General features: G+C 52.5%; 8 protein-coding genes across 8 annotated transcripts; 4 read left to right on the forward strand and 4 right to left on the reverse strand.

Annotated features, from left to right (window-relative positions):
• The first annotated feature begins 8,079 nt into the window (after nucleotides 1-8,079).
• On the forward strand, nucleotides 8,080-9,026 carry LOC122153365 (histone H1.10-like). The gene has a single exon (XM_042791944.1). The coding sequence runs from the start codon at nucleotides 8,095-8,097 to the stop codon at nucleotides 8,764-8,766; it is 672 nt and encodes a 223-aa protein (XP_042647878.1). The 5' UTR covers nucleotides 8,080-8,094; the 3' UTR covers nucleotides 8,767-9,026.
• On the reverse strand, nucleotides 8,982-9,781 carry LOC116962243 (histone H2A-IV). The gene has a single exon (XM_042791949.1). The coding sequence runs from the start codon at nucleotides 9,688-9,690 to the stop codon at nucleotides 9,301-9,303; it is 390 nt and encodes a 129-aa protein (XP_042647883.1). The 5' UTR covers nucleotides 9,691-9,781; the 3' UTR covers nucleotides 8,982-9,300.
• Nucleotides 9,782-9,929: 148 nt separating this feature from the next.
• LOC122153371 (histone H2B 5) lies at nucleotides 9,930-10,482 on the forward strand. The gene has a single exon (XM_042791955.1). It carries the CDS (start codon nucleotides 10,010-10,012, stop codon nucleotides 10,388-10,390), a length of 381 nt encoding a protein of 126 aa, XP_042647889.1. The 5' UTR covers nucleotides 9,930-10,009; the 3' UTR covers nucleotides 10,391-10,482.
• A 1,298-nt stretch (nucleotides 10,483-11,780) lies between these two features.
• Nucleotides 11,781-12,225, forward strand: LOC116962247 (histone H3). The gene has a single exon (XM_032995506.2). The coding sequence runs from the start codon at nucleotides 11,815-11,817 to the stop codon at nucleotides 12,223-12,225; it is 411 nt and encodes a 136-aa protein (XP_032851397.1). The 5' UTR covers nucleotides 11,781-11,814.
• A 249-nt stretch (nucleotides 12,226-12,474) lies between these two features.
• Nucleotides 12,475-13,058, reverse strand: LOC116962254 (histone H3). The gene has a single exon (XM_042791947.1). The coding sequence runs from the start codon at nucleotides 13,022-13,024 to the stop codon at nucleotides 12,614-12,616; it is 411 nt and encodes a 136-aa protein (XP_042647881.1). The 5' UTR covers nucleotides 13,025-13,058; the 3' UTR covers nucleotides 12,475-12,613.
• Nucleotides 13,059-14,356: 1,298 nt separating this feature from the next.
• Nucleotides 14,357-14,899, reverse strand: LOC122153370 (histone H2B 5). The gene has a single exon (XM_042791954.1). The coding sequence runs from the start codon at nucleotides 14,827-14,829 to the stop codon at nucleotides 14,449-14,451; it is 381 nt and encodes a 126-aa protein (XP_042647888.1). The 5' UTR covers nucleotides 14,830-14,899; the 3' UTR covers nucleotides 14,357-14,448.
• Nucleotides 14,900-14,983: 84 nt separating this feature from the next.
• Nucleotides 14,984-15,630, forward strand: LOC116959391 (histone H2A-IV). Its single transcript, XM_032983831.2, has one exon. The coding sequence runs from the start codon at nucleotides 15,176-15,178 to the stop codon at nucleotides 15,563-15,565; it is 390 nt and encodes a 129-aa protein (XP_032839722.2). The 5' UTR covers nucleotides 14,984-15,175; the 3' UTR covers nucleotides 15,566-15,630.
• Nucleotides 15,631-16,353: 723 nt separating this feature from the next.
• On the reverse strand, nucleotides 16,354-17,061 carry LOC104355690 (histone H1.11L). The gene has a single exon (XM_009972044.3). It carries the CDS (start codon nucleotides 17,040-17,042, stop codon nucleotides 16,356-16,358), a length of 687 nt encoding a protein of 228 aa, XP_009970346.3. The 5' UTR covers nucleotides 17,043-17,061; the 3' UTR covers nucleotides 16,354-16,355.
• Nucleotides 17,062-19,663: the final 2,602 nt, after the last annotated feature.

Raw genomic sequence — 19,663 nt, forward strand, 5'->3', positions numbered from 1 at the left:
ATCCTGTTGTCACTGAGGACAACCCAGAACAACTTCTACCTTACACTCTGCTTCTCACTGCCAGAAGATGCTCTGCTGGCAGCTGGAAATTGCTGGGGTGAGATGAGGGGATTCTCCTCTGAAATACCAAAAATAGTATTTTCAAGGAAGATTCTGCAAAAAAACATCTTAATAACAGAATTTCCTTTGAGGTCCATGACATTTGGAGCTCTGAAGAAAGGTAAACCCGAAGCTGCACCAAGGAGGAATTAAATTACCAAGGACCACTCTTCTGACTCACACTTACATCAAGATCACTGTCCATACAAGTACTATGCAGGAGAGATGCTTGTGTGGAAGGCAATCTCCTCTTTATTTCCTCATAGACTACATGTGTCTACATGTTTAATTTAGCTGTTACAGCAGCTTTTCCCAGATTATTTTGTAGCCCGTCTCCTCATTATATGAGCTCTCCCATTCACTCTCCCTATCCCATTCCTGATTAGAGGACACATCCATGTGGCTTGGCAGGACTGCTCCAGAGTAAGCCGCCAGACTGAAGTTATGCCATTCCCATGTGCATTCCTATTCCCACCCCTCATGTTCCCATGAGCCACAATACAGGGTCTTGTGGCTCGGGCTTGCTCCACACCATATATACAGAACCCACTTCTACAATGCACGTTCCTTGCAGTATCCACAACAGGGCCCTTTTAGCCCTCATCCTGTCCCCTCTTTGCGCACACATGCTAGATCCAGCATCCAGCTTTCCAGCTTAACTCCCTGTTTTGAGACACAGGTGGGGAAGAACTGGGGCTGGAGGGCCAGAGGAGTTTCCCACTACTCCCCAGAAAGACATGAAGATGACAAGCTTCACAGGGCACCGGGGGGGCTCCTAGGATAAGCCAGAGAGGAATGCATTGTCACAGTCTACTTCAGTACCCGTGTCATAGTGAAAAGAAGGAGAAAAGCTCTGGATGCAATGTGTAGGCTCCTGAAGAAGAAGATGAAAATCAGAATGTACATGCTCATCTGCAGCTGAAAAGCTTGGGACTAGGGAGGGACGTGGATGGCAGTTTCACAACCTGGCTGAGAATAAGGTTCAGCAAGAGCTGGGAACACTTCTGTACTACAGAGTAGTTGCACAGGAGGGATGGACCTCGTCTGGGTCCAAAGAGAAATGGGCTTCCAGCTACGAGCATGCAGGAGGTTGTCAGTATGTTTTTTAATTGAGGACTGGGGAAAGCCAACCAGTGCTGACATTTTTCAGGACAGTGTTCCCAAGGACAAGACATAGCAACTCCTTGTAGCCTCTAGGGAATGATACATCAGGGATAGCATAAAACAAGAGGGTTAGACTTCAAAGAGAAGGCCAGGGAACTAAATAAGTGCTGTGATTCTCTCAATGTCAGGGCTTGAAGTCTGGGAAACAAGACAGGAGCACTGGCACATTTTATTGATATAGTAGGCATTTTGGAAACCTTGAGCTTATTAAATAGCTCAAAGGAACAGCTGGGAGGATTAAATCCTCACAGGTGGGTGGAGGTGGCTGAAGTAATCATGCTGAGACACACTGACAGGGCTACCGCCCACCCAGAAAGGCCTGAAAAGGGGAAAGATACCGGTGCTGATAACAGGAGGGAGGGTTGAGAGTAAGAAAGCATCATTCAAAAAGCCGCAGGTGTGTCCGAGTAAAGAACACAGAAAAGAACATAAATGGTATCAGATTAGGCATAAAAATATAACTGAGATGTCCAAAAAGGGATTAGAAGATCAGCTAGTTAAAAAAAAAAAAAAAAAACAAAACAAAACTAGTACTAAATCCTCCATCTGTCACAACAGCAGCAAAAATCCTGCTGATCTTAAAGAAAAATCAACAGCAGCAGGATAAAAGAGAAAATCTAGCATGGATAGTTATTTGACAGAAGGCTGAAAAAGCATAGGACTAAATAAAGAAAGGTCACCGGGGAGCCCTGTAGGTGTCTGCATTAGGATCTGTGCTCTTTAACAAGTTCCTAAATTATGTGGAAGAGGGGGTGAACAGTGAGATGATGCAGTTTGCTGACAATATGACTGGCCAAAGCACTGGTGCAGTTGTTTGTTTATAGAAGCTTTTGTATTAGTGAATATCAACACAACTGCAATATGAGGTTGATATCCAATAAATATCATCTTAATCCGTGTATGCTCTTACAGCTCGGGTCAGCGTGGGATGGGGTAGGATAATTAAAAAAGAACATTTGGAACCTTGGCCTATAAATCACATAACTCAAACTGAAACTTTTTAATTGTTATTAGTTGTCCTACGCCTCATTCAAGCTGAGAAGCCTTGCAGTAGATTAACGTGAGAGACAGCAGAGCTGCAGTGTGGAGAGCAGTCACTGGTCTACCATTTGCTGCTGCTGTGAGCAAAGACACTTTTGCCTGGAGCATCCCCTCCTCCAGACACCCCAGACCTCCCTGGACTTGTGCTGTGCACTGTGGTGGTGCCATCAGAGGACCGTGACCTCCAAAACTACCAGAGCAGTCTCATGAAAAAGGAATGATAGACATGAATGTATTCAGGGTCCCAAAACTAAGCACTTTACATAACACACCTTACATATGCTCAACAGGAAGGTGGCAAAGCAACCCACTGGAAGTATCCCTCCTCCTCCAGCTCTTCTCTGAAGATATCTGCTTGCCTAGCTCCATACAGCTCCTCTGTTTTCACAGGTGCAGTGATGCCAGCAGCTATTTTTACACTTCACTGAGGGCAGCACTTCAGCTGCTGGACATCAGTGACAAACTGCTCCTCTCCTTTGCAGACCCTGCATCCCAGCGTCCTCTAGGGAAAGTGCAGGGAACATCATCTCCAATCCCTGCCCTCCAACAACAGAGAGAGAGGAGCCAATCTCTTCTCCCTCAAGAACATTTGTCCACCTGTGCTGAGCCACGGTGAGCTTGTTTTTGTGGGGTGGCAGCTCATCTCTGTGGCTTCTCTGCAGAAAGTAGAGAGGTTGCAAGTTGTATTTGGGCACTGTGGGTCACTGACAGTGGAAGAAGGGGAGCAAGAAGAGTCAAAGCTATCAGTTCATAAAGGAGACATAAAGCTAATAATGCAGGATCTTTCCATGGAGGCTGCAGAGGTGACTAAATTCAATGAGTGCTCTTCTGCAAGCAGGTGTTTTCCCAAAACATGGGTCACAGCACTCGAGAGGTGAAAGAGGTTCAAAAGGCAGCTCTTAAGTGTCTAGATTAATCAGAAAACAGCTAATATGCTTCGCTGCTGATAGCAAGTAAAGGCAGTTATCCTCTTGTTGGCCAGGGTGGGCACCAGTGGGGAGCAGGTGAGCCCCAAGGGCTGCACGTCAGCTAGAAGTCTGAGATCAGCTGCCTTAGAGGAAATTAAACTGTCTGAGGCACCCCTGTGACATGAATGTCATGGTTCAGGGTGCGACAGGAAAGGATGGGAATTCCCACCAGCAGTTACTAGGGAGGCTTGTACTTTGTCACCCAGACCAAAACTGTGGGTCAGCATTTTCTCCAGCTAGCAGCTAAAAGGTAGAACAAGGAGCTCTTTCTACTGGTCCCTTCTGGGTTTTGTGACTGTCCTGAAGAGGATAGAAATGCTTTTATCTAGAAGGACAGTTTGGCAACTGAAGCTGGCTGCTGCTAGTCCTAAACCTCTTGAGATGTTTCCTGTGATGGTCAATGAAATGAAGGTGGAAGGGTGATTCATATCCAACTGTGGGTCTTATACCAAGTCAGCCAAGCCATTCTCACATTTTGTTGTGTTTGATGACAAAAGAGTTGGGAATCACTAAACTGAGGTGCAGGAACTGTTGTTCTCTGCTGTCTTGAACCTAAAGCTGGTGACCACATCCAATGTTAAGTGTAAGTGGCAGTAGAGTTTTGTTATAACTGAAATCTACTTCTCTTTCTACTAGGACTATAATCCAACATTTGCATGAACTTGGCCAAAATTGCTCTTTATTGTCTGGATCTAGAGGGTTGATGAAGCAGTAGCTTTGAGAGCCTTTTGTAGTCCCTGCTACACCAAGAAGGGGTTCTGTCAGGGCACCACCAGCCCTGCCTGTCCCTCCCCAGCATCTCCTGGGGCTCTCCCCACCCTGCCCAGGTCCCAGGACCTCATTTCAGCCTCCCGGGGCCACCAGCGTCTGCCCCAGTGACACTGCAACAGGGCCAGTCTCCAGCTCCCCACATCCCTGCCCGGCCACAGCCCCACTGCACCAGGGGGGTGCCCGATGCCCCGGGCTGGGGCTGCGTCTGACCCCAAAGCCCCTCACCAGGCCTGATCCTGACCCACCTGCAGACTGATGGCCTGGCATGGCATGTGTGTGTATGGGAGGGAGCTGAGGTTTGTGACAAATTAAAAGTTAAAATGAACAAATGAATTCATTGCATTTGGAGCAGGTTTTGTTGTTTGGGGGTTTTGGTTTTGTTTTTTTTTTTTTTTTTGTTTTGTTTTGTTTTGTTTTTGTTTGTTTGTTTGTTTGTTTTTGGTTTCTTGTTTGTTTTGGTTTTGTTTGTTTGCTTGTTTTGTTTTTTTTGTTTTCTTTTCCCTATGAAATTAGATGAATCATCTCTGAACTGTTTTTCTGCTGACAGGAAATGGTGAGAGTTAACATGTATAGCTGGGTCTCAGCAGGAGGTGGAAAACCTGAACCAGACAAAAATTGAGGATTCAAGTAACTGTTTTTAAGAGATGTGGATAGATAACTCTCAGTTCTCCCATCTTCACAATGGGGATGTGCTTTATGTGTTTGGGAAAGGCATGGCAATGTGAAATGAATAATGCAGTGCATTTAGATACCCATGTGGAAAAGTCATAAGGAAGGGAAGGAAAAGGAACAAACCGTTCAGGAAGGATTATCCTCAGTATGTGTATAAATAGCTGAACACTGAACCTCTATAAGGTGCTCTTCCTAGGACTTGTAATGTCATCTATGGTGGCCACTATACTCTGTCACCTAGTGCCAGGTTAAGTATCACAAAAGGGACATGCAATAAATAGAAAACTGCCCTGATGTTGAAAAATTACTTGTTGTCTTGCAGGAATTAAGTCTGATTTGAATTACTATACATATTTTCAAGTTAGTAGGCATATGTTACTGATTACAATATTCTATACTTTTCATGCTGGCTGGGAAGTTCTCTAAAGAGGTTTTCAGATCTAGCCCTGCAGTCTGATTTGGTTCACATTGGTAGCACTGGCAAAAAAAAAAAAAAAAAAAACCCAAACAAAACATTCCATAGGATTTGCTGGCAGATTTTTGTTTACTATACCAGATATTTCTGTCCATAGTGACAGATCATGTAGAAACGAACAGCACAGAATACCACTGAGGTCCTGTTGTTCTTGATGGTCACCTCTTCTAAGGTGAGACAGCAGAACCTTGCTGTAATTGTGATGGCAAATGCATAAAACAGAGGGAGAATGTCTCCCAGCAAATATCCTCCCTATCTGCTCCTTTTCTGTGTCTGCATTGCAAGGAAATGAGTACTATTTCCATGTATCCTAATTAAGCTTGATCATGACTAGTGTGATGACCTCTGGTGCATAACTTCAAGTGTTTCATGCTGCTAATCACACAAGGAATAGCAGTATTTGGGGAAGGAGGGTAAACCACAATCCTTGTGTATTCACTACTGGACGAAATGATACTGTACTCAGCTTTCCTTGTATGTCTTGATTCTTCTCTGGTACTTCTGCATTTTCCCCCTAATACACATGGATTGACTGCTTGTTTGTGAAATGGTCATGAGAATATATTGTCTTCTTAACAATAAGGGAAGCAAATAATGGAGTACACGCATAAGTGGAAAATCAAATAAGTAGAAGCACTGAAGATAGTTACAAAAAATAGCTTCAAGTTGCCAAATGGCCACTTAACATTTGATGGAGATAGATAGCCTCAAATGTGGAGTAAGGTAAGGACTACAACAACGTGCTGCAGTGTTGCTCTGGCACATACCGAGAGGCTTTTCCTCTGGAGATGGCTGATGTTGTAGTTATCACTGCTATACAGGATTGAGACATACAGCTGTATTCCATCTGACTATGTGTGTGTATGGAAAACAGTCCTGAGACTGTCAAATTACAGATTGGAGGAAAATGTGCTATTGTGCTGCATTATTACTCTTGCAAAATAAGAGTTGTAGAGAATGGGGGGGAAATTGTTTTGTTGTGAGGTAGAAAGGCCCAACCCCAAGTATTGGTATTGGTAATGTGAAAAGAGTTGGTAAGTATAAAAAGATTCTGTTTACAGATACTGTAACAAGTTTAGTTTTTAAAGGACATCAGGGCTTTTACCAGACCTAGATGGGATGGAGCACACATACGGTAATCCACCTGGTTTCAGGAAACTGCAGGAGACGTTAATAATTTCCTTATTTGATTTCTTATGCCCCCTATTACTACATGAAGTAAACGTGCTACAGTCGAGTTCTCTTGCCTTTGTAAAATTCCCTGTGAACACTGCTCTATAAACCATCTCACTTCCAACACAGCTTTGAAAGCCCAGATCCAGATTTGTTGAATTTGCCATCTTGTTCACCCTCCCTGTCTCAGGGGTAACTTCTCAGCTAGGAGACCTCAGTGATGAGGAGGACGTAGAAAGAAAAGATAAGTGGGAGAGAAAAATATTTTCATTTTCCTAACGTTCTTTTTACCATAAATATACAAGAAAAGGTCAAACTGCCTATATGAAGTTTTAAAGTCTGGGACTTTGTGAATTAATTGAAGACAAAGGGTCACCCAAAATCTTCAATAGGTTCATTTCTCTTTCTTGTAGTGGAATGAGAGAGGAGTGAGGCGATACTTTTCCACTCACAGATCTTGCATTTTGTTGAAATAGTGAACTTGATCATCTGGTCAGCGTTGTACGTAAACTGTGCAAGTACAGTTTGTATACATCAGGTACAAATGCAGCAATATGACGGTGCTAAACTGGCTGATGGCCATTCAACTTTGGGGTAAGTGAATTAGGAACTCCTGCCTGAGACACAAAAATTTATACAAAGTTTTAGCTGATAAGGAGGTGTGCATGCTAACAGAGTAGTCATCGCATTGCACATCTCTGTGCTGCAGCCAAGGTTTTACGTACAGAAGCTGCTGTGACTTGATCTGTAACCTGGCACAAGAGCAGTGAGCCAAAATTGTGATTTTTCTTCTTAGCTTGGCATCAAAATATGAACAAAATGGTGCATTCACATCTCTTGCAGACTCAATCTCTGACAATTTATTTTCCACATTACTGAATCATACCAACAGATTTTACAGATATAGCACTGTGCTTTATTTAGAGTGTGGCCTGTTTCTGTATGCCAGAGACTTACACAAACCTCCGTGATTCAACACCTTTTCATTTTTGGTCTTTGTGTACCAATTTATTCTAGTAACATTAGAGAGCCTTTTGCTATATTAACAGCAGCAAAGAGTTGAAGAGAAAGTAGCCCATTCTGAGGAAAATAAAGTATATGCTATCTACTATTTCATGCATGGACTTGGTAAACTTTAGCTTTGGAAGTACAGGGGGGGAAAAAAAAAAAATCCCTCATTGAGTGTTTCGCAGTAGCCAGAGGTATAAACCTCGGCAGAAGCGGAGGCACGGCTTGTGAGAGTTTGTGCTACCTCACTCTCTTTGAAACCGTTTTATTTTAAAGAATGAGATTCTAACTGCCCTCTTTCTTCTCTGATGTGTAAAAGACACCCTGAAGATTAACACTGAGTTTCCTGTCTCACGTCAACTTCAAAGGAGAATTTCTAATTTACAAAGAAAAACAAAACTTTCACTCTCACAAGGTCCGTTCGGTTCCAGGACTCAGGATTTATCGGCCGCTCTGTGACCACACGCCTCCCTTTCCGCGACGAGACACCTTTGGGCGAAAATAGGCACTCCCACGGCCTCCGGGATGTGGAAAAGGGGCAATTCCGGGACAGATAAAGTAGAAAAAACCCCTTTTATTACCCCCGAAGAAACACAACCCGGGGCCGGGAGCGCCGGGCGGCGGCGGGGCGGGGCGCGCGGGCGGCACCAATCAGCGCGCGCCGCGCCGCTATAAAAGGGGGCGCCGCCGCGGCCGCCGCCCAGTGCTCCGCGCGCTGCCGCCATGTCTGAGACCGCCCCCGCCGCCGCGCCCGCCGCCGCCCCGGCCCCCGCCGCCAAGGCCGGGGCCGCCAAGAAGCCGAAGAAGGCGGCGGGCGGCTCCCGAGCCCGCAAGCCCGCGGGGCCCAGCGTCACCGAGCTGATCACCAAGGCCGTGTCCGCCTCCAAGGAGCGCAAGGGGCTCTCCCTCGCCGCCCTCAAGAAGGCGCTGGCCGCCGGCGGCTACGACGTGGAGAAGAACAACAGCCGCATCAAGCTGGGGCTCAAGAGCCTCGTCAGCAAGGGCACCCTGGTGCAGACCAAGGGAATTGGTGCGTCTGGCTCTTTCCGCCTCAGCAAGAAGCCCGGGGAAGTGAAAGAAAAAGCCCCCAAGAAGCGGGCGGCTGCGGCTAAGCCCAAGAAGCCGGCGGCCAAGAAGCCCGCCAGCGCCGCCAAGAAGCCCAAGAAGGCGGTGACGGCGAAGAAGAGCCCCAAGAAAGCCAAGAAGCCGGCGGCTGCCGCGGCCAAGAAGGCGGCCAAGAGCCCCAAGAAAGCGACAAAGGCTGCGAAGCCCAAAAAACCGGCGGCGGCAGCAAAGAGCCCGGCCAAGGCGAAGGCGGTGAAGCCCAAAGCCAAGCCCAAGACGGCCAAGCCCAAAGCGGCTAAGGCAAAAAAGGCGGCGGCCAAGAAGAAGTAAGTCCCCGTGGAAGAAAGCTCTTGCCCCGCAGTTAAACCCAACGGCTCTTTTAAGAGCCACCCACCTCCTCTTAAAAGGGCTGAAACTCTGGCCGGCACCCTTTTGGGCGAAGGTGACAAGGGGGAGGAGTTCAAGGGAACGGCAGCGCGCTAGTGTAACTGCTTTGTATCAGTTCAGGGATGCGCAGAGGCGGAGCAGCCCAGACAGGACTCTCGTTTTAAACTTCGCCGCCCCTCGCCCAGGCTGGGGAGTGAAGCAGCGCGCCGGGGGCTTCAGAAAGGCTGCGGGGGGCGGGGACTGGCGGCGGCCCCGGCAGCGCCCCACGAAGGGGAAAAAAGGGGGCCGGGGAGGGCGGCCCCCGCACCTGCTGCGGGAGCATCGTTACCAGCCTCGGGTGGCCACTTCAAAAGGCGCCGCAGATTTTTGCTACTTTATTTAATGAAATTCAAGCTCTTTTATTGAATCCGTTGGTGGCTCTGAAAAGAGCCTTTGGGTTTCTCTGGGAAAAGCTTCCCGGGCGTTTTTCTTCGGTGCTCACTTGGCTTTCGCCTTGTGGCTGTCGGTCTTCTTGGGCAGCAGCACGGCCTGGATGTTGGGCAGCACCCCGCCCTGCGCGATGGTCACCTTGCCCAGCAGCTTGTTGAGCTCCTCGTCGTTGCGGATGGCCAGCTGCAGGTGCCGGGGGATGATGCGCGTCTTCTTGTTGTCGCGGGCCGCGTTGCCCGCCAGCTCCAGGATCTCGGCCGTCAGGTACTCCAGCACGGCCGCCAGGTACACCGGCGCGCCGGCGCCCACCCGCTCCGCGTAGTTCCCTTTCCGAAGCAGCCGGTGGACGCGGCCCACGGGGAACTGCAGCCCGGCCCGCGACGAGCGCGACTTCGCCTTGGCACGCGCCTTCCCGCCCTGCTTCCCGCGGCCGGACATCACTGCGACTAAGCAGGAAGAACCGTACAGTAACAGATGTGGTTCCCCAACTCGCCCTTATATCCCTTCTCAGCCAAAGTAGTGGATTTCGATAGGCTGAGAAGGTGACACTGCAAAAGTGGCCAATGGGAACGTGGATCGAGTTCTAACCAATGACGATGAACTACGGCCAAATGAGTAAATCCTCCCTCGGCCAATGAAAACTAAGTCTGGAGGAACCCTTAATTTGCATACCGTCCCTATAAAAGGAGGGCGCGTACGCTGATTCTTTTTGCCGACTGGCGGATTTCTCTGCAATTGCAGCAGAAAGTCTGTCATAATGCCTGAGCCGGCTAAATCTGCCCCCGCGCCCAAGAAGGGCTCCAAGAAGGCGGTGACCAAGACGCAGAAGAAGGGCGACAAAAAACGGCGCAAGAGCCGCAAGGAGAGCTACTCGATCTACGTGTACAAGGTGCTGAAGCAGGTGCATCCCGACACGGGCATCTCGTCCAAGGCCATGGGCATCATGAACTCCTTCGTCAACGACATCTTCGAGCGCATCGCCGGCGAGGCCTCGCGCCTGGCGCACTACAACAAGCGCTCCACCATCACGTCGCGGGAGATCCAGACGGCCGTGCGGCTCCTGCTGCCCGGCGAGCTGGCCAAGCACGCCGTCTCCGAGGGCACCAAGGCCGTCACCAAGTACACCAGCTCCAAGTAAGCCGGCTCTGCGCTCCGTGGCAGCCCTGCTCAACCCAAAGGCTCTTTTAAGAGCCACCCACCTTTTCAGTAAAAGAGCTGATGCTGTGGCGATTTCTCGATGGTCCTAGGTATTTCTCAGGGAAGGCGGCGTTAGTGCAACGAAAGCGCTGCCTGTACCCGGGGTGTACCTTTTTGCCGTAAGCCGTGTGTTCTACACCTGCCTCGGTGGGGCAAAGCGGGCTGACGATTCGCTGAAAACACGCGGGCAGCCCGCTTGGCTTTCGTTTCCGGTTTATGGGGCCGTTTCACAATAAAAGAACGATGTGGTATTCTTTTTCTAACGTACCCGAAACAAGCCTGTTCTGGGGAGGCGGTGCTCGCTCCTTTCCCCCCCGGGGCACTTTAGGGGAAAGAGAATCCAGGGAAAGCGCAGACGGTTCAAGACGAGAGTGTGCTTTTTCTTCAGCACATGCCCAGGCCCCCCCCGCCCCGCTAGCGTCCTCACGGGCTACCGGGGAAAGCAAACCGGATCCCGTCACGGCGTTCTCGCCGCCGAACCGCGCAGCCCCGCCGGGGGTTCCCGAGCACGGTCTCCCCGCACCGCTCTGCCCCGCGCTCTCCCCGCTTCTCTCTCCGGGGCTCCCGTGGCCGAGGCTCGGTCCGACCTGAGTGAGGACTGCTCTGGCGCGCCCCAGCAGGCGGGCCCGGGCCCGGCCCCGGCCCCGCCCAGCGCAGCGGTGATTGGTCGCGCTCGCGGCTCGCAGCCCGTCCTCGCTTCACCCGGGCGCGCTCCGCCGCAGGGAGCCGGCCCTCGAACCGCGGCGGCCGAGCAGCGGCGTCACGGTCGCCTTGCGCGAGAAGCCGGCTGCCGCCCGCGCCCGCCGCGGCCCCGAACCGAGCGCGGTTACGGAGCGGGAGGAAGCCGCGAGCTCTCGCGGGAGGAGCTGGCGGCAGCTGCCGTGCGAAGGAGCCTTGGCGAGCAGCCCCGATGCCGGGGGGAGATCGGGAAGCGGCCCGAGAGCGAGGCGCGGGCGGCGGGACCCCGCTACACCGGTCACCCACGGTGGTTCCGGCCACCTCCCCGCCGCCCAAACCGCTGCTCCTGGGGACGGTGCACGCATTCCTCCTCAGACGGCGAGGGAGCCGGCGCTAAAGCGCTCCGCAGGGCCGGAAAAGGAGCAAGCGGCCGGGCCGGCGGAGGCAGCGGCGGGTGCGGGAAAGGCGGGCCGGTTCGGCGGGGGCGGGGCGGGGGCAGGGAAGGCGGGGCGGGTTTCCCGTCGGCGGGGCGCGGGCTTTTCGACTGCTCGCGTCGCCCAATGGCAGCCCGGCCCGTCGCGGGCGGCCAATCGGCTGGCAGCTGCGGCTATAAGTGCCGTCGCGGCGGGGCCGCGGCCACGGCTCGTTGTGTGCCGAGCGAGAGCGCGGAGCGGCGAGTGCGGAGCGATGGCGCGCACGAAGCAGACGGCGCGGAAGTCGACGGGCGGGAAGGCGCCCCGCAAGCAGCTGGCCACCAAGGCGGCCCGCAAGAGCGCGCCGGCCACGGGCGGCGTGAAGAAGCCGCACCGGTACCGGCCCGGCACGGTGGCGCTGCGCGAGATCCGGCGCTACCAGAAGTCGACGGAGCTGCTGATCCGCAAGCTGCCCTTCCAGCGCCTGGTGCGCGAGATCGCGCAGGACTTCAAGACCGACCTGCGCTTCCAGAGCTCGGCCGTGATGGCGCTGCAGGAGGCGAGCGAGGCCTACCTGGTGGGGCTCTTCGAGGACACCAACCTGTGCGCCATCCACGCCAAGCGCGTCACCATCATGCCCAAGGACATCCAGCTGGCCCGACGCATCCGCGGCGAGCGCGCCTGAGCCCCCTCCCTGCCGCCGCCGTGGCCCAAAGGCTCTTTTAAGAGCCACCACAAACACAGTAAAAGGAGCTGTAATACTGTAACCAAGAATCTTTTAGATTTTGTTATCATAACCCACTCAGTACAGTATTCTCTCCACATTACATTTGAAATGGCGGATGGTGTAATAATGTGGTTATGAATTAATTATACTGCTTATATACACTCTCCACGGTGCAACACATGGTGGCAGTGAGAAAAATAAACCCTCAAAAAAATGTAATGTAACAAGCATTAACAGCCCTTTTATTGTGCATGGAGTGGCTCTTAAAAGAGCCTTTGAGTCTGTATGGGGTGCCCCGGCCTCTACCGGAATCTGGGAGGGGCCACGGCGGCGGCAGGGAGGGGGCTCAGGCGCGCTCGCCGCGGATGCGTCGGGCCAGCTGGATGTCCTTGGGCATGATGGTGACGCGCTTGGCGTGGATGGCGCACAGGTTGGTGTCCTCGAAGAGCCCCACCAGGTAGGCCTCGCTCGCCTCCTGCAGCGCCATCACGGCCGAGCTCTGGAAGCGCAGGTCGGTCTTGAAGTCCTGCGCGATCTCGCGCACCAGGCGCTGGAAGGGCAGCTTGCGGATCAGCAGCTCCGTCGACTTCTGGTAGCGCCGGATCTCGCGCAGCGCCACCGTGCCGGGCCGGTACCGGTGCGGCTTCTTCACGCCGCCCGTGGCCGGCGCGCTCTTGCGGGCCGCCTTGGTGGCCAGCTGCTTGCGGGGCGCCTTCCCGCCCGTCGACTTCCGCGCCGTCTGCTTCGTGCGCGCCATCGCTCCGCACTCGCCGCTCCGCGCTCTCGCTCGGCACACAACGAGCCGTGGCCGCGGCCCCGCCGCGACGGCACTTATAGCCGCAGCTGCCAGCCGATTGGCCGCCCGCGACGGGCCGGGCTGCCATTGGGCGACGCGAGCAGTCGAAAAGCCCGCGCCCCGCCGACGGGAAACCCGCCCCGCCTTCCCTGCCCCCGCCCCGCCCCCGCCGAACCGGCCCGCCTTTCCCGCACCCGCCGCTGCCTCCGCCGGCCCGGCCGCTTGCTCCTTTTCCGGCCCTGCGGAGCGCTTTAGCGCCGGCTCCCTCGCCGTCTGAGGAGGAATGCGTGCACCGTCCCCAGGAGCAGCGGTTTGGGCGGCGGGGAGGTGGCCGGAACCACCGTGGGTGACCGGTGTAGCGGGGTCCCGCCGCCCGCGCCTCGCTCTCGGGCCGCTTCCCGATCTCCCCCCGGCATCGGGGCTGCTCGCCAAGGCTCCTTCGCACGGCAGCTGCCGCCGGCTCCTCCCGCGAGAGCTCGCGGCTTCCTCCCGCTCCGTAACCGCGCTCGGTTCGGGGCCGCGGCGGGCGCGGGCGGCAGCCGGCTTCTCGCGCAAGGCGACCGTGACGCCGCTGCTCGGCCGCCGCGGTTCGAGGGCCGGCTCCCTGCGGCGGAGCGCGCCCGGGTGAAGCGAGGACGGGCTGCGAGCCGCGAGCGCGACCAATCACCGCTGCGCTGGGCGGGGCCGGGGCCGGGCCCGGGCCCGCCTGCTGGGGCGCGCCAGAGCAGTCCTCACTCAGGTCGGACCGAGCCTCGGCCACGGGAGCCCCGGAGAGAGAAGCGGGGAGAGCGCGGGGCAGAGCGGTGCGGGGAGACCGTGCTCGGGAACCCCCGGCGGGGCTGCGCGGTTCGGCGGCGAGAACGCCGTGACGGGATCCGGTTTGCTTTCCCCGGTAGCCCGTGAGGACGCTAGCGGGGCGGGGGGGGCCTGGGCATGTGCTGAAGAAAAAGCACACTCTCGTCTTGAACCGTCTGCGCTTTCCCTGGATTCTCTTTCCCCTAAAGTGCCCCGGGGGGGAAAGGAGCGAGCACCGCCTCCCCAGAACAGGCTTGTTTCGGGTACGTTAGAAAAAGAATACCACATCGTTCTTTTATTGGGAAACGGCCCCATAAGCCGGAAACGAAAGCCAAACGGGCTGCCCGCGTGTTTTCAGCGAATCGTCAGCCCGCTCTACCCCACCGAGGCAGGTGTAGAACACACGGCTTACGGCAAAAAGGTACACCCCGGGTACAGGCAGCGCTTTCATTGCACTAACGCCGCCTTCCCTGAGAAATATCTAGGACCATCGAGAAATCGCCACAGCATCAGCTCTTTTACTGAAAAGGTGGGTGGCTCTTAAAAGAGCCTTTGGGTCGAGCAGGGCTGCCACGGAGCGCAGAGCCGGCTTACTTGGAGCTGGTGTACTTGGTGACGGCCTTGGTGCCCTCAGAGACGGCGTGCTTGGCCAGCTCGCCGGGCAGCAGGAGCCGCACGGCCGTCTGGATCTCCCGCGACGTGATGGTGGAGCGCTTGTTGTAGTGCGCCAGGCGCGAGGCCTCGCCGGCGATGCGCTCGAAGATGTCGTTGACGAAGGAGTTCATGATGCCCATGGCCTTGGACGAGATGCCCGTGTCGGGGTGCACCTGCTTCAGCACCTTGTACACGTAGATCGAGTAGCTCTCCTTGCGGCTCTTGCGCCGTTTTTTGTCGCCCTTCTTCTGCGTCTTGGTCACCGCCTTCTTGGAGCCCTTCTTGGGCGCGGGGGCAGACTTGGCCGGCTCAGGCATCGCAGCAAACGCGCAGCGATCAGACACTCACTCAGCAACAACGACAAACTAGGAGCGAGTAAAGCCGCCCCGCGCCGGAGCCCTTTTTATAGCGGAGCTGCGCAAACCGCAGCTCGGCAGCGTCTCTACGCTATTGGTTGAGAGTTCTCCTTCGTGTCGTCACACCGTCCTAAGCATTGCGATTGGGCACCTTTGGATTCGCGTTGCCATTGGCTGCCGGAACAACGCCTCCTCCGGAGCCTATCAGAGAGAGCGCAGCCGCTCCGGCCGAGCCGTATATAAGCGGGCGGGCGGGGGCGAAGAGGCGCAGGTTGGTGTTTTGTGGAGCTGTTGGTGAGTGTCTGCGATGTCCGGCCGCGGGAAGCAGGGCGGGAAGGCGCGTGCCAAGGCGAAGTCGCGCTCGTCGCGGGCCGGGCTGCAGTTCCCCGTGGGCCGCGTCCACCGGCTGCTTCGGAAAGGGAACTACGCGGAGCGGGTGGGCGCCGGCGCGCCGGTGTACCTGGCGGCCGTGCTGGAGTACCTGACGGCCGAGATCCTGGAGCTGGCGGGCAACGCGGCCCGCGACAACAAGAAGACGCGCATCATCCCCCGGCACCTGCAGCTGGCCATCCGCAACGACGAGGAGCTCAACAAGCTGCTGGGCAAGGTGACCATCGCGCAGGGCGGGGTGCTGCCCAACATTCAGGCCGTGCTGCTGCCCAAGAAGACCGACAGCCACAAGGCGAAAGCCAAGTGAGCACCGAAGAAAAACGCCCGGGAAGCTTTTCCCAGAGAAACCCAAAGGCTCTTTTCAGAGCCACCCACTAAATCAGTAAAGAGTTGAATTACTTTAAGGGCTTTTTGCAACACCTAAAAACCCCCAACATTTGTATGAATTACTTTTTAAATGCTATGCTAGAATCTTCTAAAATGTCTTAGTTACTGATTTTTTGTGCTCTATAGTCTCAGAACCTGAAGTCTTTCAGTTATTTCTTGCACTTCAAAGTACAAAATACATTTTCTCCTGCCCAACCAGTTAAAGAATCTTGTAGCAAGTAAAACCTCTCCTCTGCTTCCCTGCTCGTGTTGTACCGCCCACGGATGAGAAAACGAAAGAGTTAAATGCTGGCTACAAAACCGTACAGAGGAATTAATTTCAAGACTTGAGTACTTAATGTGCCTTAAAGTAACGTCCGTTCTCAACAGTGTGAGGATCTCCCCTTTGTGGTAGCAGGAAAACTATTGAGCTGCAGCCACAGCTGCTCCTAAATCGGTGAAGCTCCTCCCTATCACGGCGCATGCCTGGAGCTCCCGTACGGGGCAGACTCGTAAGACTATAAAGGCGTTTCCACTACCTACCCAGGATACTAACAAAAAAAAAAAAAAAAAAACGCACACACTTCATTTCAGCAAATTTAAGAAATCTTGTCGCCTTCCCGCCACCGGGTGCGAACAATAGCATTTCAGCCCTTTTTAAGAGGAAGTGGGTGGCTCTTAAAAGAGCCGTTGGGTTTTAACTGCGGGGCAAAAAACTCTTCCACGGGAGCTTACTTTTTCTTGGCCGCCGCCTTCCTTGCCTTGGCCGCTTTCGGCTTGGCCGTCTTGGGCTTGGCTGCTTTGGGCTTCACCGCCTTCGCCTTGGCTGGGCTCTTTGCTGCTGCCGCCGCTTTTTTGGGCTTTGCAGCCTTAGGCGCCTTCTTGGGGCTCTTGGCCGCTTTCTTAGTCGCAGCAGCCGCCGGCTTCTTGGCTTTCTTGGGGCTCTTCTTTGCCGTCACCGCCTTCTTAGGCTTCTTGGTGGCGCTGGAGGGCTTTTTGGCCGCCGGCTTCTTGGGCTTGGCCGCAGCCGCCCGCTTCTTGGGGGCTTTTTCCTTTACTTCCCCGGGCTTCTTGCTGAGGCGGAAAGAGCCGGAGGCGCCGGTGCCCTTGGTCTGCACCAGGGTGCCCTTGCTGACGAGGCTCTTGAGCCCCAGCTTGATGCGGCTGTTGTTCTTCTCCACATCGTAGCCGCCGGCGGCCAGCGCCTTCTTGAGGGCGGCGAGGGAGAGCCCCTTGCGCTCCTTGGAGGCGGACACGGCCTTGGTGATCAGCTCGGTGACGCTGGGCCCCGCGGGCTTGCGGGCTCGGGAGCCGCCCGCCGCCTTCTTCGGCTTCTTGGCGGCCCCGGCCTTGGCGGCGGGGGCCGGGGCGGCGGCGGGCGCTGCCTCGGCGGCAGGGACGGGCGCAGTCTCGGACATGGCGCCGCTGCGCGGGCGGGAGCGCTGCAGCTGCTGCAGCCGCGGCGGCGCCGCTATTTATAGCAGCGCTGCGGGCGCTGATTGGTGCGTTGCCGAGCCGGCCCCGCCCTCCCCGCCCGGAGTTCTGCCGCTCGGCTTGTGTTTCTTCCTTCTCAAAAAAGTGGGTTTTTCCTAAAAAAACGTGAGCGCGGAACCTCATTTCTTAGCATTCTTGCTGGGGACAGAACCTATTTTTGGTTTTCGGCGTTTTTTTTATCTGAGAGTTTAAATGAGTTTCAGGCAAGCCAATAATCCCCGAGTTTGGGGATTGAACGCAGAGCCGGTCGGTGAGATTTTTATTTTTCCTTTTAAATTAAAACTTTGCTTCTGACAGCACTGTCACATTGGCAGCGGATTCATGTTCCTGAGACGGTTTTTCATCGAGGTAGTGCAAAATGGAGGTAACCTCGAGACCTTTTCTTAGCGTAAATCAGTTTTGAAAAGCAGCAAGTAACACAGAGTATCCTGCGAGCTCTGTATCTGGGTTACAAGTAACTCGGCTTCATCTCTTAAAAATAATGAAACCTTTGGGCGCAGTGCCCTATTTAACTCTACTTGTAGCTAATAAAAAGTAAAAGAAAGTGTGTTTTCACCAGAAACGTTAACGTGAAAACGAGCTCTCTTGAATCAGCACATACCTTCAACAACCCATAAGAACACAGAGAAGTTCTTTTGCTGTTTCACTCAGCTTTCTGTGTCCTCGTATTAATATTTTGATGAACTATATTTCCATTTTTTTTCTTCAAAATACTTCTTTTGAGTAAGCACAAAAGGCAAACCCATTCATTTATTTGTTCTTATTTTAAGATAGAGTTTGATTTTGTGATAAGTTTTACACTGTACTTCAGGCTTTTTATCAGGCAGAATCAGCAGTTGTACAACAAAAAAAATATGGTATGTCTGCTTTCTTTATGAAAAACAGGTAAGGCTGCAGGAATTATTATAATAAATTAATATAACTCAAGTGACTTAATCAAACAATTCAGTCCTCAGAACTGTGGAAATAAACTAAGGCATGGCTTTTTCCAAACCATGATTTTTGTGATGTGGGATAAACTAATTATACATAAAATGATTTTTTCTTGGTATGAGTTTGATAGTGTCAGGTTCAAACATGGAGTACAATGTGGGAAAGAATAAAAGACCCTGGTGTTTATTTCTTGTGATTGAAAATGCAGTCATTTGCCTTATTTAATTTTTTTCTTTCAATAATATAATATCACACAGCACCTTGTGGAGTTTTGGAACTGGGTGGCCAGCATGTCAGTTTTAAGAGCTTGTCAGTGGTGCTCATTTAGTATGACAAGGTTGCACCTAAAGTGTGAGAAACTTCTGAGAGATGTAGTAACATTTCAGAGGGGGTTTTGTCTAGAGAAGAGAAACAGCAGAACAACGTCATATGTGTGAATATAAAATTGTGTGGATTTGAAGCCAACGTTTGCACTGGTGGTTTCATCTTCATGGTGGTTTCACCTGCTGACACCACGCTGGACTGTGGGTTATGAACTATGTTGTCACAGAAATGAATCTGTTGGGAAGGACATATACCACTGAGGACAAATTTCTGGGGATTAGTTCTGTAGCATACATATTTCCTTCAAATTCTGTATTTGACTGCATTCTATTCACTCATAAGAGAGTCAGTTCACCAGTAACTTTCCCTCTAAATTCTTTTGGTCCCTTGCAAATGCCTTCTCTTGGGTTTAGGCTGGGCCTGTATCCTTCTTCCAAAACTGTGATGTAGCAGCACAGTCCTGGAGCACTCTATATGCTTTTCTAAAAGCTCATTTTTCTTGTCTTCTAAAATTTTGACCACATACCTGGACTTTTTTTTTTTTTTTTTTTTTCAATCATTGACAGTTAGTTTTAGGCTCAGCAACAGAGGAAATGCAAAGAGATCTTGCAAATATTGTCAGGTGGAGAAGAGGAAGGGGGAAATAATTTTGAAAGTGCCCCTTAATTCCTTTAATTTAACAGAAAACCTTATTAGAAAAAAAAAAATCATTGCTTATTTCAATTATTTTCTTCAAGAAAAAAGATCTTCACTTTTTTTTTTTTTTTTCTGATATGAAGCTTTGTACAATTATGTACCCAGTAAAAGACAGGATGAATTCTGCCTTCTATTTTTCCCTGAAAAAAATAGTCAAGGAAACATAACATTTATTAAAACACAAAAGATAGGAGGTACTGCTCACAGTGGACTGGGATATTTGGATGTGACAGAAATTTTTCAGAATGTTGGTCAAAAATACAAGGACTCATTTTTCTCCTACTCTGGTGTTGGATAAATGCTTTCTTAAAGGCTCTTCTTTTGAGCCTGTATGACTTGGTGCTCTGTAGAATCATAGAATGGTTTGGGTTGGAAGAGATCTTCAGAGATTATCTAAACCAACCCCCTTGTCATAGGCAAGAACATCTTTCACTAGACCAGGTTGCTCAAAGCCCCATCCCACATGACCCTGAACACTTCCACTGACAGGGCATCAACAACTTCTCTGGGCAACCCACTCCAGTGTGTCCCACCACCTTCATCATGAAAAATTTCTTCCTTAGAACCAATCTAAATCTACCCTCTTTCACTT

The sequence above is a fragment of the Tyto alba genome, unplaced genomic scaffold, assembly GCF_018691265.1.
Source record: "Tyto alba isolate M040663 unplaced genomic scaffold, T.alba_DEE_v4.0 Super-Scaffold_2, whole genome shotgun sequence".
Classification (NCBI taxonomy): domain Eukaryota; kingdom Metazoa; phylum Chordata; class Aves; order Strigiformes; family Tytonidae; genus Tyto; species Tyto alba.

Bases quoted from the DNA above. Each gene is read 5' to 3' on its own strand.
- LOC122153365 (XM_042791944.1), top strand. From the start codon at position 8,095: ATGTCTGAGACCGCCCCCGCCGCCGCGCCCGCCGCCGCCCCGGCCCCC.
- LOC116962243 (XM_042791949.1), bottom strand. From the start codon at position 9,690: ATGTCCGGCCGCGGGAAGCAGGGCGGGAAGGCGCGTGCCAAGGCGAAG.
- LOC122153371 (XM_042791955.1), top strand. From the start codon at position 10,010: ATGCCTGAGCCGGCTAAATCTGCCCCCGCGCCCAAGAAGGGCTCCAAG.
- LOC116962247 (XM_032995506.2), top strand. From the start codon at position 11,815: ATGGCGCGCACGAAGCAGACGGCGCGGAAGTCGACGGGCGGGAAGGCG.
- LOC116962254 (XM_042791947.1), bottom strand. From the start codon at position 13,024: ATGGCGCGCACGAAGCAGACGGCGCGGAAGTCGACGGGCGGGAAGGCG.
- LOC122153370 (XM_042791954.1), bottom strand. From the start codon at position 14,829: ATGCCTGAGCCGGCCAAGTCTGCCCCCGCGCCCAAGAAGGGCTCCAAG.
- LOC116959391 (XM_032983831.2), top strand. From the start codon at position 15,176: ATGTCCGGCCGCGGGAAGCAGGGCGGGAAGGCGCGTGCCAAGGCGAAG.
- LOC104355690 (XM_009972044.3), bottom strand. From the start codon at position 17,042: ATGTCCGAGACTGCGCCCGTCCCTGCCGCCGAGGCAGCGCCCGCCGCC.